Source organism: Bombus fervidus, chromosome 1 (genome assembly GCF_041682495.2).
Source record: "Bombus fervidus isolate BK054 chromosome 1, iyBomFerv1, whole genome shotgun sequence".
NCBI classification, from domain to species: domain Eukaryota; kingdom Metazoa; phylum Arthropoda; class Insecta; order Hymenoptera; family Apidae; genus Bombus; species Bombus fervidus.
Window position 1 is genome coordinate 25,898,281 of NC_091517.1, and position 15,730 is coordinate 25,914,010.

At 43.9% G+C, this 15,730-nt stretch overlaps 1 protein-coding gene across 5 annotated transcripts in view; it reads left to right on the forward strand.

Moving 5' to 3' along the window:
* LOC139991200 (A disintegrin and metalloproteinase with thrombospondin motifs 7) overlaps window positions 1–15,730 on the forward strand; it is an 88,947-nt gene that overhangs the window by 44,704 nt on the left and 28,513 nt on the right. For all 5 annotated transcript variants that reach the window (XM_072011159.2, XM_072011178.1, XM_072011150.1 and 2 more), the window contains exon 3: window positions 14,896–15,230. In XM_072011159.2, coding sequence (XP_071867260.1) covers window positions 14,896–15,230 — 335 coding nt within the window. The remainder of the gene's footprint in view (window positions 1–14,895; window positions 15,231–15,730) is intronic.

Consider the following 15,730-nt stretch of genomic DNA (forward strand, 5'->3'; position numbering starts at 1 on the left):
CCTTCAATTTTCAAACTCTTCGGGACCCGTCCGGAAGGTTGGAAGATTTTAGGATTCGCCAGAACTATGAAGTTCTTAAGCCGATATAAAATCTTAAGTCCATGAATTACACAGCTGCGCGGTTCGAGGTTTGCGAAGAAAGATTTCAGATTTTCTATGCGAAGCTTCGCGAATCGAAGTGGCTCGTGAAACTTCAAAATACGCTGGTGAAAATGCTCGGTCGATTCACAAGCTCGAGTAATAGAGCAGTGACTAAAATTCTATACTCTGGCACGAAATTTATCCAATTTTTCAACTAAATTTACAAATTGGAACGTGTTGATATATTTACGTACTTTTGCGATGCACGAAAACAATTAAAGCTCACGCAATGGCGCGAGCTGCTTGTCCATCAAAGTCTGAAGCATCAACTGATAACCAAATGATTAATGCGAGTATCCTCTAATGGATAACGCATTTGGAAGATGAAACTAACTGCATTAAAAAATGAATAAAAAAATATACGGTAAAAAGTTTTAATTTCGTGAAAATGTAGTTTCAAGGATACGGTATAAAAGCAATTTGTATAATTGCAAGAATATCTCCGCAGAAAAATAATGTATAAACAAATAAAGCCTGTGAAATTGAAAAAATTGTCCTTTCAGAGGAGCAAAAATATTAACGATTGATTAAAAGAATACACCAGTTATAAAATCGTTAAAAAGCCGTTAAAAACTCGTTGTAAAATCGGAAATTCTGAATTCATCGCTCAAGAAGCAAATAAAATATTACGAAGGAACACGCAGAGAGAGAGAGAGTCGACGACGAACGAAAAGTCCCCTCGGAAAAGAACCAAAGCGTTTCAACTTCGTACTGGCAGATTCTCCGCTTCCATTCTGCCTCGTTGCAAAATATCGACTTTTTCAGGACTGATGCATTGAAAAAGGTAGGGAGGGGGAGGGAAACGCGCTTTGAAGACGAGGAAGCATCGAGAAGGTCGAGTGGCGAAGAACGGATCGGTGGAGGAAGCGAAGGCAAAATAACCGTGGCATCGGTAGCGGCAGTTGGCGCACCTGTACTGTTGCACGCACGATGTTCGATGAATGCAAGAGCGGGGGCGGACAGGCGTGGGCCGTGCCGTCAATAGACGGTACACGCTTGCTTTTTGTCTCTCCTTGTCTTTTCGCCAGGGCCGAGGTTCGGCCCGATGCGAAAGCGGCAGGAAATAAAAGGCGAGACTGGCGTGGGACGCGCGCCTCGCACCGTGCAAATCCGAAAATGCTGAAACGCGGCTGTCATGCCACGCCGCTTGTTCGTAAGCGTAGGCACCCGATGACGAAGCATTATCTTTATTTTCATTCAGAACCGTGGTGTCGCGCCGACCGAACCGTCGCATCGCCACGCTCCAACTTCTCCCATTTTCGATCAGGATCGTTTATGCGATACACGCTACGCGCCTCCACCAGAGGCTATCCAGTCGGCCGATCAAACTTTCGACTATCCTTCGAACGACGGACCGGCGGATCCTGCCAACTTACGTCGCATCCAACGAATTTCTCTCCTTTTTGTTATTTTATTCGATACAACGTTCCTGGCGTAAAATGGTCTCTGGAAAATGTAGCGGTACATTAAGCATCGAAATAAACGACTCACGGCCGTATAAATCTCTTTCGTAAATTCAGGAATTAAAAATATCGATTTTCGTTGGAACAACGAAGTTGGAAATACGTTTCAACGCGCAAGAATAACAATTAAAGACCCGGGCTAGAGTTATATTCGGATCACAGCTGTCAGACTTCTACTTCCGTATCCATATGCAACATAAACGTTATCCAGGGATTGTGAGAATATTAGAGCAAATATTAGCGCTCTGTGTTTGCTCGTAACACGTGCGAATGTTTGGTTATACCACGATAACGAGGATAGTCATTGTGTCCGCGATCTTATTAAAGTCTCGTTAGCGGTTGAGCTTTTTAAACGAAATACGTAGCAAGATTTGTAATTCATCCCGTTTCATTTGTTGAAATAAGCGTAGAACTAAATGGAATAACTATCCAGACTGAGACAACGAATCAGAGAAATAACGCAAAACTCTGGTCGAAATAATTTCTTATTATACCGTTTGAAACAGCGTGCTCGCATTTCTACGTAAAAATTTCCAAAGATCGTTGTCCTTGCTCGACAGGATCATCGGGAAAAATGTACTTATCAGTTCGCTACACTTCTACAAACGGTAGTATTCGTTAGTTCCTCCGTATAGCATTAATCGAGCGATAATCGAGGAAGATCGATCCGAGATCGACTCGCTAGAGCATCGTTCTTCTCGCGATTTGATTGAAACGAACGTAAGAACGAGCGATTTGCACCTGCGGGGGCAGTCAGGACGAAGACGGCGCGAAGCGTAGGCCGACGCTCTCGCTCGAGCGGCTATAACGAATAAAACCCACGCCAGCGTGTCTCAAGAGCGGAGGAGAAGTGATCCTTTTCGAGAGATACTACGGCTCTCACCCACGAACGCACGTTTTTGCCTATGTTACCATCCGATGAAGCGCCATCCCTTCTATTTTTGGACAGAGTCGGTCCGCCTTTAATCGCGGAAGCTTCCTGCCACGCACGAGTTTCTCGTCGTTTCGACTTCGTTCGGATAAAATTTATATCACGGTAATAAAGTTTTTGAAGTACACGTAAATAATCTAAATCGAAAGGGAATCGCTAGTTTACCGGAGCGAGCGTTGAAAATATCCCAAATATAATTCAATAGTACCACTGCATTCGGGAGATAGTCACTTTTACTTCCGCCTTTTTTATTCCGCTTGTACGTAGAACACGTCGTTTTAAAAAGTTATTTTCCCGCTGTATTTCAGATTTATCGGTATCCGAGTGTATCGCGTATTTCTCGGAACGCTTTCAACAGTTTCAACACGTAACAAGATGAAACAATCGCGTTACACGAAAAGATCAACAACGTTTCAGCGAGTCCACTTCCTCCCAGGCATTTGCTACTTTTACCCGACATAAATCTGCCGTGTCGGTTTATCGCGTGTCGTCGCGCGTTCCCCGCGCAATCTGCAACGACGTTCGTCAAACAGAGAAAGAAGAAAGCGGCGAAAGAAAGCCGAGCACGGTGCAATCGCATTTGCTTACCTGTTGTACATCGTGAGAGACGTTTTGATCTTCGATGAGAAAATTAACGTCGCCTCCCCCTTTGTTCCGGTAGGAGACAAGTTTATCGACTGTTCGACGCCGGATATCGTAACCAGACGACCCGAGGGAAATCGCAAAATCCGTTATTGCGCTGTCTCCAGGAGAAGACACACGGTGGCAGCTAGTTTACACGTTCGATAAGTGACTGCACCGGAATGCGGGGAAATTTCTCCCGAGCTCGGAACCTCGCACTCCTTCGGGACGTCCAACTTCCCTACTCACGCGATCAGCCACGAAATTAATGCGAACCATACTCTGCCTTCTATCTTTCGTTTCACGCTGCCTCGAGTGTCGGATTTAATACGAGGATTCGCAATTCGGTGAAAATTTATTTCTACCTTGTATCGTGGTTTTAGATTTACCGAAAGGAATAGGTATATAAAGTCTTAAACTCTAAATTCATTCGTGTCTCGTCTGGGAAGCACGAGGACTTTACACAAGCGTACAGCTTTTGCAGAAGCAGCGTTCCGTAAAAGGACGAACGATCAGCACCGACGTCGTACAACCATAAAAGTCAACTTATTGCTCTCTTCTCGGTTCTTTTATTACCCTCTCGCGATATTAAGGGAAAATTTGAAGTAGTCCGGAGTAAAGGGAAAACAGAAATCTGCTTATCGCGATAATATCGTAACGAACAGAATTTAGATAAAATATGGCAAATACGCAAGGTTTAGCTAACGGGTGGACTTCGTGCTGTTCCAAGCGGACGTTGGCGAAGCTCGTGAAGAATATCTCGAGAGTTCTTGTTCCGTGAAAATGGTTAGCGAGATAAGATGCGCGCGTCGTGTGCCGACACGATGCAGCACGAGCACGTTAGTACGACCGCGTAAATAGCTGGTTGTATCTGCAATTTATTGGCCCGGCGAAAGATAGATGCATTTTGTAGCAAAGACAACGCGCCACTTGCGCGCCGCCCTCGCGATAACAATTCGTCAACCGGTCATCATAATTTATCACCGCTCGCTGATAACCAAGATTCACGATAACGCTGTAGGAAAGGGTACTTAGGCGGTAAGGAAGCGTTGTTTTGCTTTTACAGGCAAGATATTATCAGAGATAAAATATTCGCGTATTTGTTCTCGTATTTCGGAAGAGGAAATTTCGATCCAGATACTAAATAGAAACGCCTTTAACGGTCTCGAAATGCGTTAATGCCAACCCGTTCTTTGTCTCGTGCTTCGCAGACTCAGACTCTGGAATTATATTCCATAATCTTAATGTAACAAATCCATAATTACACACCGATGTATTTACAAAATTATCGTATATCGCGTATTTCGCAACATATTCAGATCACCTTGTTTCTATCGCGTTTCACTTTTGTATCAAAGTCCGAATTTTATATCGGAGGCGAGGTAAACATTTACCCGACATGCTTGGTTCAAAGATACGCAAACATATTTTTATATAAATAAATTTTCTTCGCTCGAGTTTCAAAACCATCGGAATTTCCACGCATTCCCATAAATCCATCAAGCCGAAAGTCGCTAGTTTTTCACGTGTCAAAGCCACTCGGATTGGCGCGATCCTATCTGCGTATGTGCCTAAGATAATTAATGAAAAACGAACGAGCCAAGACAGTCGGAGATCGTGCTCGGTTGATAGCCACCTACGTGTAATTGGTTTAAACTTGCCTGGAAAAAATCATTCCGGAATCGTTTGCTTGGACGTTCGAGGGAAAATCATATTCGATTGATTAACGTGCGTGACGACCGGTGTGTTATTTAAATTATGCCTCGATCTTTCAATGAATTCTTTTTATTATCTCGGCCGGACGAGATATTTTGAAATTCATAGCTGGATTTTAATATTCAACCGTTTTAAGTGTTTCGATAGCGGTGACCCGTTAAAGGCGCGGCCTGAAAATAATTATCGCGCAACTCTCGACACTCGAGGATTGTCTAAGACTTTGAACGTTCTTAGCACCGCTTTCGAAGAATTCATCCTTCGACTTTTCGCTGACTTTTGAAATTCTCCGAGTTCTCGCAAGAACGCGTAAATTGAAAGAAAACGGAACGCGTTCGAGGAATCAAAGGTATCAAAGGATGCGATTGAATTCTCGGTTTCCGATGCTCCGACTCTTATACTCTGATCGCATTGGCAAAAACAGCACGAGCGAACAAGCCTAGAAGCAGCTTTGCGCAAAACCTGACCTCGCGTTGAAATACACGCGCGCGATAATTAAGTTGTATCGGCATGATTAATCGTTATTCGTGGTTGACCTAGCCTTGTTTCGGCCTATGTTGCGATGAATAGTCAGAAAATTGCTCGGCAGACTACGTTTTGTTGTGCGCGCGCTGCGCCGCACCGTGCCGGCTGAAATTAATCCTTTTACTACTGTCGACTACCGAATGTTCGCTGCCGCGCTCCGTTTCATCCGTCGGTCGATCCTTCTCGTGGAAACACAATTAACGATTTTCATTTCTCTTATCGCGATATGTAACTGTATGTACGTACGTACGAACGTGCAGCGTGATCGCAGCCTCGATTGCACGGATGAAACGCAAAACTTGATTTGTAACGACCCCGGCGCGACGCGACGGAACCTTGAGCCGCGATTCGTTTAATCGAAATCGCGCTTAGTTCACCGTGAAAGCCAAGCCATCTGTTGCGCCGGAGAAACCAGCCGCGGTTTCCTTTACGCGAATGCAAAACACCGGACTTCAAAGAAGTCTTTTATCATGCCAAGTATAACCTTCGAAAGCTTACACAGTAGTAAACGTGTTTGTTGCGTTGGCGTACGAGCAAATTCTCCTAATTGAACAGATCGAAACAAAGAGTTTGGTTATTTTCAAGAACAAAATATCTTCTCGAGTATCTTTTGCAATTAGACGATCCAGAATTTACTCTTGGAAAGGAAATCGAGGTGTTCTTAAGTTTACAAACCTAGTTTAGCAAACTTGTTAATGCGGTCTATGCAGCTTCGGTTAATTCGGCAAAGTTCGGTGGTAAGGCAGATTCGGCATGTGCTTCGCAAACTTGACCGTTCTACTTAATCGTTGCAGCGGTAATAGAAAAATTCCGAAGAAACGAGCTTTCTTCGATTTCTGCAACGTCGCTTCCTACCGGAAGGAGATAAATCAGACAGACGGTAGTATAAAGTTTACGAATCGATGACCTTTGGAGTCCGCGTGGAACATCATTTCCTGTAAATTATGTTCCCCGTGGAAGTATAAACGTGGCCTGAATAAGAGGCGCAACGAATAGTTATTTACTATTCCATAAATGATTGCAAAGCTCGGTATACGAAGCGCGCGAGAGTACGTTGTTCGGAGAATTTATGAAAATCGGAGAACATTGCACGGTAAATAATTCAGCAGCTCGCAGTCAAAAGTCACGGCAAGTCGAAAACGATGTCAAATTTTGGTATCGTAAACCAGTCGACCGTCGTTTCGAGAGAAAACCTATTGAAACGTGTTTTCAAACTTCCATTAATTTCGGTCTTCGTTGTGAATCGATCGATTCTGGCAATAAATTTAGAAAAATACGTTTTCTTCGTGAGAATGGCGAATCGATGGAAAAATCATTAATCGAATCGTAGATACGCGATCGAGTGTATGTCCGTGTTATTTATTGGACTATCGAACGCGCGTTACTGCGTTAACGTTAACGCAGTAACGCGTCGGATCGACCGAGGGAAATTCGGTTTGCTACGTTCGAGCTGTGCAATTTCACATATTGAAGCGTGTGTATCACCGGTTATTGCAATGTAAATGACGTATAAAATTACGAGCTTTAACGGCTTCTAACTCGGATATACTCTGAAATAACCGGGAATATTCTAAAACGAATACAGCCCTCCTGCGCCTCCCTTTCACATACAGATAGATCCCAAGGAAGAACGGAAACTACAGCTACGATACACGTTTCCGTAACTATCACAATGTAAACTTCGTTCGGAATCGCAAACCTCCGACTAGTCTAATTTCAATACGTGGCCAAAGTAATCAAACCACCGCGCCGCGTCGTGCTCCGAATTCGATATACAGCTTGATTCCGAAATGTGTCGTGAAATTTACCGATTCTACGCTCCGAAACTGACAAAGATACGTTTGCCAATCTCCGAACCGCTGGGAATTCCGTGTTTCCAATTACTTAGAGTAATTTTTTACCCGTAGATCGTATCTATTGTTTTGCTTTCGTACATTGTTACGGTACTTTGAAAATATGGTTTAAAAAGTGCAAACCCACGTAGAAACTTTTCGCGCAAAATGCTTTCTTTCGAACGTTACGCGTTACTTTACGCGATACGTATATCGTGCTTTTGTTGCTCGTAGTCGTATGCTAAACACAATTTATCAAAACGAACGAAAACCTGGTTTCATACTCTTCCTGGATTTGCTAAATTTAGAAACGCCAAAAATAGAAAGCGTCCACGTTTATATCGAATGTTTCGTCGAAGTAAAGTCAGGTAGACTCGTCGGCGAAGTTCCTTAACATTCGGTCTACGTCGACTTACAAACCGACTTGTACTTCTACGATGAATGTATACAATTTTAAGCGTCCAAGTTTAAATCTCGATCATTGAGTTGAAAACTGTTGGAAAGCCGCCAACGTGGTTTCTCCCATTCGTTCGATCGCTATTCTTTGTTCCTTTTGTATCAACTTGTGTGTGTGAGTTACCGCGAGGAACGAAAAGGTGAGAGTTACGAAACTTGTAATTCGGCAACGCGATTTTAAGCATCGCGCGGTAGAACCCAAGCTGATGAATTTACAACGATATTTTTAACGTAGAAGGAACACTGTTTGAAATTATTCGAAAGAGTCGAGAGCAAGAACGTGGAGCGAAAACTCGAAGCGACTCGACGTGGAGAAACATCGTGGACATCAACGTCGGAACGTTACTCTTGAAACGTCCTGTAACCGGTCGAGCAAACCGACTGTGGATATACGCGAGTCGATCGTACGGCCGTGTTTAAGTTGGATCGAAAAACACCTTAACCTCGGTTAAGCCGCACGCCTCTCGATAATAAGTACATCGTGCAAAATTGCGGGCATGCTCGAACGAGCAGCCGTCTGGCCGAGAAATCGTGGCTAATGAGATAACTATAAAAGTTCAATTAGCGTCGGAGAATGATCGTTGCCGGTCGACGGAAGCCGTTTATTAAAAAGAGAGCCCGAACTGCAAAGTATCGAAGCTGCGCCGCGTTTCCACGACTATCGTGGCAACCTTAATGAATTCGATAAGTAGGCATATGCTAATGGGTGAGAATTTTTGCGGGGCCGCGCCGATGGACGGGACAGGCACGAGCCTCGTCGCAGTGAGTCATACCAAAGAAGGAACTGGTTTTATACCGTAATGCCGGTCATCGACGATAATATATTGTCCCGACGCCTAATAACTTTGATTTCTGGAACTCGGATCATCGTCGACCCGTGGAACCGGAATCTAACGTTGCGTGAATCCTCACGGGTCCATGACGCGTCCCGCGACGTGGCCTGAATTTATTTTTCGTGCCTCGAGACGGTCTCTTGCTTGCACGATGGCCATGACCGTTACGCCTTTCGAGTCCACCGATCTCGCAGATATCTACTCGGAAATGCTCATCGGTGTTCCTTTGATCGATACGGTAGCTTAGGTCGGATATGTTTGGCGTTCGTATTTAGGTAACATGGAATCTAGAGACCAGTCGCAAAGATTCACTTTTCTTATTACGTCTGAGAGGATAATGCTCGTTCGTTCGACTAATTTCGTATTCCAATCCCTTTGGCCGTATATTCTCTCGAGATATCCAGAACCATCCAAATTCTTTTCCTCTATTTTATACAAGAGCACCGAGAGTCGGTGGAACAAAAAATTTGAAGTGGGAGCGCTCGAGCTAAACCATGGCAGCCCCATTTTTAAACGCGGAGTCTTATCTTTTCCCTTCACTGGCACTGGACCTTTTAGTTTACCATATGGTAGATGAGAAAAACTAGAAAGATCAGCAACTCTAAATATCGTTCGCGAAAAACGAAGATCGTAGACTCGGCGTTCTTTCTTCGCAAACATACAGGATATCCTTCGTTCGTTGTCTCGAACGAAGGAGATTCGTTCCGAGATACGATATTAGTCCCGCGAGATGATTGATCGACGCGCAACCATCACCGACTACTGTACGATGGATTAACGAATAACGAAACGCTGGTAAGCGTCGCGTAATTACTCATCTATTTTGCGTAATTGAACAAGCGGCGTACGCGACTTGACCGATCGAGCGTGGGAAGGATCGGTGACCATATGTGCGAAGAATCGCGTATAGAGTATCGATGCAGTAGGTAGAGACTGTATGGGAGGTCCGAGTATTCATCCGAGTCCCCACCTGCATTTAACCCCGACTCGCTCCAGGCACACGCTGATTGGTCCGCCCGCCATTTTTCCGACTTTAATGATAATAGGATAATGATGATTATACCGTTCACCGAACGCACTAGATGTTACCTCTCTCCTCCTCCTCCTCCTCCTTCTCATTCCCTCTCTGTCTCGTCGTCCAGCTATTTATCCGCATCGCAGAAACCTGTATCGAGCGTGGAAAGCTGCGAGCCGCCGCTCGATCGACCCTACTCCGGCGATCGTTCCAACGATCCACGTTTTTTCCTAGCTAGCTACCGCCACGATGTATCCCGCAGCCGATAGTATCGAGAACCCAGCCACCCGCGACACCCACCTTCCCTACAATCGCCATAGAAATCGAACCAACCTCTTTTACAGCCAGCATCGATATCTTGATTAACCGTGAAGTCGTTCAAGGTTGCCGTTTGAGCGCCGCAAGGCACACGATTTTTACAGGGTAGAAATGTTTTTGCCGAACCGAGATTATGCCGCGCGCCGTGAGATCGATGGAACCGTTCGCCGATAATGACGACAATTATGACCGATACTCGTTAGTGATCCCGTGGTTAAGCCATCCGGATGGTACATTGTGAAGTAATCGAGGCACGAGACCAGTGGTTCTTTGCTTGTCGAGAGTTCGAACCGCTCGAGAGGTTCAAAGATAAACTTAACTGCAACGATGCCTCCAGTTAGTTAACGGCCAACGAGTTTATCCTCTCAACAATGTATACGCGCTAACTAACAACCATAATATATTACGATAAACGATAATAAATCGTAACAGATGCTACCGTTTTCCTTCCTAAAAATAATGAAAATTCATTGTGCTCGCAGATATCTATCTGTTAATTGATCAAAAGATATACAAGCATACGAAATGTTAAGTAGTTTCATCGAATTTCCAATTCTAATTTTTTCTTTTCTTTTGTTTTTTTTACAAATAATCGCGAAATATTTCGTCCAAACTATCGGACAGGTGTAAATCTGTTCGCTATAGGAAATGCTTGAACGGTATGGGAACGGAATTCAAATTCTTGGACATTTTAGTTACGTATTCGCAGATACATACGCAGGCGAAACGCATCGTACGCAGAAAATCGTGTAAAACGAATTGCATGAAAATTATCGATATCCACGTGAATTCTTTCAACGGGGCGAGATTCGACGCGAGAGGTGCGTTTGTTCGGCGATAATCCCATTCACGCGCATAATTCCCGGTCCTTGCCACGCATCGTTAATTACGGCCGTTTACATTTATCATTCGTCGACGGCCGTATATTTTCGAAAATTTATACCGCGCGAAGAGCCACCGGAATTTCAGGTATATTTTAGGTCCGGTTTCCGGCCTATTCGTAATAAGCCGTGTCGCGCGAATAATTCTCCTCGCGACAACGTGCGGCGGATCGATGCCGCTGCGACTCGTTACCAACAAGCTGATTAGCCTTCGATATTAACGTAGAGATGAAATTATCCGATAAACAGTGTGAATCGACCGATCCGCGCTATCGTTACTCCCTTACGAAGCACCGTATCCAATGTTACCTTCGACGATTTTACGTCACTCTTTCCCGATAACCGTCCATCGATGACTTTAACTTTTTCCATATCCATGAAAATAATCGAATTTGCTCGTATTCAATAAAATATGCTTTTAACGCTAGAACGACGTTCAAGTCAAATCTTTCAATTTTTATCGATCTCGTTTTATTAAAAAATTTCACCCGTCGAATTTCCGTTGACGATAAAACGCGATTTTAAATAGAGTTCTTTTTCGCACCATCTCGTTTGATTTTAACAGCCTCCTTTATTTCGTCTCAACGATATTGCCGCTATTCATCCTCGAAAGCAATCCATCGGAGAAGTGGCTCGATTTCGTAGAGGATCGATGGTAAGAATCAAGAAGAAACGTTAGCGTACCGTATCCTTGTTTCCTTAGCCTTGGGTGTTTTGGTGCCGGGACAGAAGCTGGTAAACGAGCGGAACTTCTCTATAATTTAACTCTATCGATTCTTAAAACTACTCGCAACTCGAATAAAACGTTTTATTCGCCCTCTATCTGTATTTCACGTTGAAACTGACATATTGATATTCGCTCAAAGCTATCATTTTGACAGGAATAACGTTGGAAGAACTTTCATTGGAAACGCTTAATCCTTCGGCTTTCCATATTTTTATTTTCTAGAGTTTCTATATCGGTATTAAATTGACGGGGAAATACCTAAGTACTAAACGTGGATCTGGTATTTTTCTGAAATACCAGCGTCGATAAAAAGTCACAGCGATAAACCTTCGTTAAACAAACGCCCGTTATCGATTTCACGAGGTTTGAAATCGCGGTTCGTCCTCCGTGTACGCAAGTATAAATGCGATCATAAATACCGTCATATATCAAAGACATCGACGGTTCGTCGAGCGTGAATCGTTGTCGTGGACACCGATCGATCGATCGAACTACAATTTACTATTGTCGACGGTGATCTAACGTCTAATAGAATAATTGTGGTTAGCCTCTGGCCGAGGAGGACAGAGAGAAAAAGACGTCGGGAATGCAGCCACGGTTCAGCTGCCGTAATATGTCTTCATGTAAGAGCGGACTGACAGTTAACATCGTTGAGATCCAATCTGCATACCGAGATCGGATATCGTCTTCAATGAAACGGACGGGGCCGTTCCAGATTTTTCCTCCGCGAATGCAATCGACCGGTTTAACAAAGACGCGCGTCTCGTCGTTATTTTCTTTGATATCTAGTTTCGAGCTGCCTCTCTCGAGAGTGATGCATAAAATTGATATTTTTCTTTTCTTTTTTTAGAAAGAACGTTGCTTCGCATTTGAGCTTTTCAACGAAAGTATTTTGCAAAATCTTTGATTCGATCGAAGATTTTAGATCGTCTTTGGTGCGGCTAAACTAACCGATAGCTCACCTATCGCCCGAGTTACTCGACTCGCATAAACGTTTGTAAGACAATCTCTAAACAAGTTTCGAATACTTATCGAAAGCGTTTATACATAGTTGACGATATGACTACCTGTCTGCGACAGGAAAAGAACAGAAAAGTAAGTTGGCATTAACCAACGCGTACTCGAAACTTAGTTGAGACAATAAGGAATCCTTCTTTACGATAAAATAATACACTCTGGATAGTCGGACACGAATTAAGGCGATCAATGCGTGAAACTAGTTTGCGACATCGGGATCGACAAAACACGATACGCGTACGTAATTCCCTTTACGAACCTTTATGGTCTTTGTGTTTGCGATCGAGACGTATCAGCAAGTGGGCGCCAAGATGACAAATTGCCGGTGACATTCTATCGTTGGTCGAGGGACGAAGAAAAATCAGAGGTGCTGGCGCGCAGACTTCAAGATCGATGAACAGCGAATAATCGAATCCACGGCGGTTCTTTTCTAAGCGGTCGACGTTGCGCGTCGACCCATTAAATCGGTCGGAAATTATTACATCAATTTTACGGTGCATAACTGTCGTTTATTCGGCTACGCGTTGTCGCCCGATCGGCCAACCGCCTATCATATTGCGGTTGCCGATGTTTGGCCGATCGTTGTTGTGCCATTGTTCCGAATTATTTTTGCCAGCCGCGAAGCGATATTACGGATAATCGTTCGCTCGTGCTCGCGAGTTCTGCGGTTCGTTCCATTCTCTTCGCGCTTTTAAACATATTTTAGTATTCGCATTGAACCAAAAATCACGTCGAAATTTGTCGACCATCCCGGAGTAAACGCGAAAGAAAGAAGATCGTCGCTTCGGGTAATATCTCGCATCGATGATACCAAATTTGAAAGAAACTTCACGTGACTTTGGAAAGGTAGCAATGTGCAAATAGTGGAAAAATGAAACGATCGTGCTTAGAGGCGATTCTTTCATTGGATAATGCATCGGGCTCGCTTATAAAACTCACGCGACAAGCTCCGTGATTATGCGGTGTAACGAAGTACTGCGTGAATGAAAAATAGATAAAAATGCTAAGGTAAAAAATGAAGGAAGGAAAGAGAGCGAGGTGGAAATGAATGTAATGCAATTTTCAACGGTGGCAACGCTGTGCTAAGTGAATAAAAGTTGGAAAGGAAGGTTGAAAAGTATCCAATCCGCTACAAATACCGCTTCGTAGCCTCTATGCTCTATTCGCCGTTGACTTTACGGCATAATGAGTTCCATGAGCTGGTAAAAAAATTGGGATAAAAAACGAATTACACAGTGTCTCGCTCGTCTAACTAGAACATGAAAACTAATGAGATATCGTGATTACAGGTCACGGTAAGCATTATTCGATATTTTTTGTAAAAAAAAAGTTAACGCTATTAACGCGTCTATAATGTTTCAACGACAGAGCATGCCGAGCGGTCGCTAGTTTGGAGTTCCAGCGACGTTGCAAAGGACGCGGATGTTTATGAAATTTCAAGTTTCTTCGTTCCCACTCGGATCGTGTAAGATAGAAATCGATAAAAATCGATAAAAATGTTCCACGGTACTCGGAAGACGAATTTTGCTTCGACGTAATTTCTTTCGAATTTTCTCCTACTCGGTAGGAGCCGGTTATTTCCTTGGAAAGCTTCATTTATGAAGAAAAATGAAGTTTTATTATCGCGCCAAGCTCGAGGGCCACAGCAGGATTTAAGATGCCGGTGAGAACGTCAGAAAGCATTAAACGTTATCAACTAACGAACAAAATTCCCGTAAACCGCGAATGCGAGCGGCCAGGGTGCAAAATTCGAGCGTTACAGTACTCTAAGCAATTACTTAAGACGACGTTCGAGAATATGAATAATATCCGAGTATTATTCCGCCGGGCTGGTTTACAATCACGTCGCGATAGCTGTCTTAATGAAACACCGCGCAACGTTGATGCAATTATTTATTTGAAATATTGCTCGATCCAGCGCTGGGTGTCCGTAATCAATCACATCCTCCCTCGGGTTGAATTCTGCCGTCTCTGTCGGCGTTTACGAGTCTCTGCCCACTCGCTTCTACCACAGATCGCGTTATCTTGCATTACCCCGGTGAAACCGCCGCCGGTAAACACTCGATTAATATATAACGTTGTTTTACGCGATCGCTGCCTCTTCGCGGAATATTCGCGCGGAATATATCACGCGTTACGAATAAATTTCCTACGCCCAAGAAAACGTACGCCCATGCGTAAAACAGATTATGTGCATCGCGCGAAACGAAATTTTAGAAGGAAGTCCCTGTTCGATGCTATCGAAAAACGTGGAACGTTGCATGCAACTCTATTGGTCGCGTATCAATCAGTGGTGCAACTTGATGCTTCGACCAAACACCATCTCGCTATACCGCGATAACGAGTAGCGTGTTCCTCTACCGTGCAGAGGAGTACTCGCTCGTCTAGTGACACGAATTTATCAGAATCGTTCCCATTTCAGGCATATACACCATGGGGGAGCACGTCCAGGAGCACGAGATAGTGATACCTCGAAAAGTGACCTACCGAGGGGAGCTTATCTCGCACAACGTGACCCACCACCATCACGAGGACGGGCCAGTGGTACATTATCGATTGTCCGTGGCCGGTAACGAGTACCACATCGAACTGACGGCCGTGGACAACTTCATCGGACCAGGGATGGTCGTTGAAAGACGGAAACGAGACGTACATGTGCGCAGCCGGTCAAAAAATCGCTCGAGCAAGTGCCATTATCGGGGTTTCATTCAGGGACATCCGAATTCCCAGGTTGCCTTATCCGCCTGTGACGGTCTGGTGAGTTTTACGCTTTTATCCTACCGTCTTCGTCGATTCTTTCCATTTCTTTCTTTCTACTTTTTCGTTATTCTGCGTTTCGAGAGCAGCGAAATAGATCAGACAAGATTAGACGAAATGGATTCGTCGTAGAAATTAAAGAAACGCTGAAATTTGCGTAATTTCGAGTTTACCAATTATCGGTGAATAAAGTAGAATTAAGTAGAATAGGAAAATACGCTCGCTGCGTCTGATATATCGTACGGGTGCTCTACTTGAATTTTCATATCGATTACGAGAGATACGCTACACAGCTTTACCTTTGATTCCTCGATATCGAAAGCAAACAGTCAAACTTACCTTACGACGATTGTGTTTCATCGTCTTTCCGTATTTAATTATTACTATTTACCGTTACTATCTCTTTCGCGCAAATACAAAATATTTGCGCGATTTAAATTGCCGATATCGAAATTATAGAAACGAATACTGCGAATAATAATTATCAGATTATTAGCGCA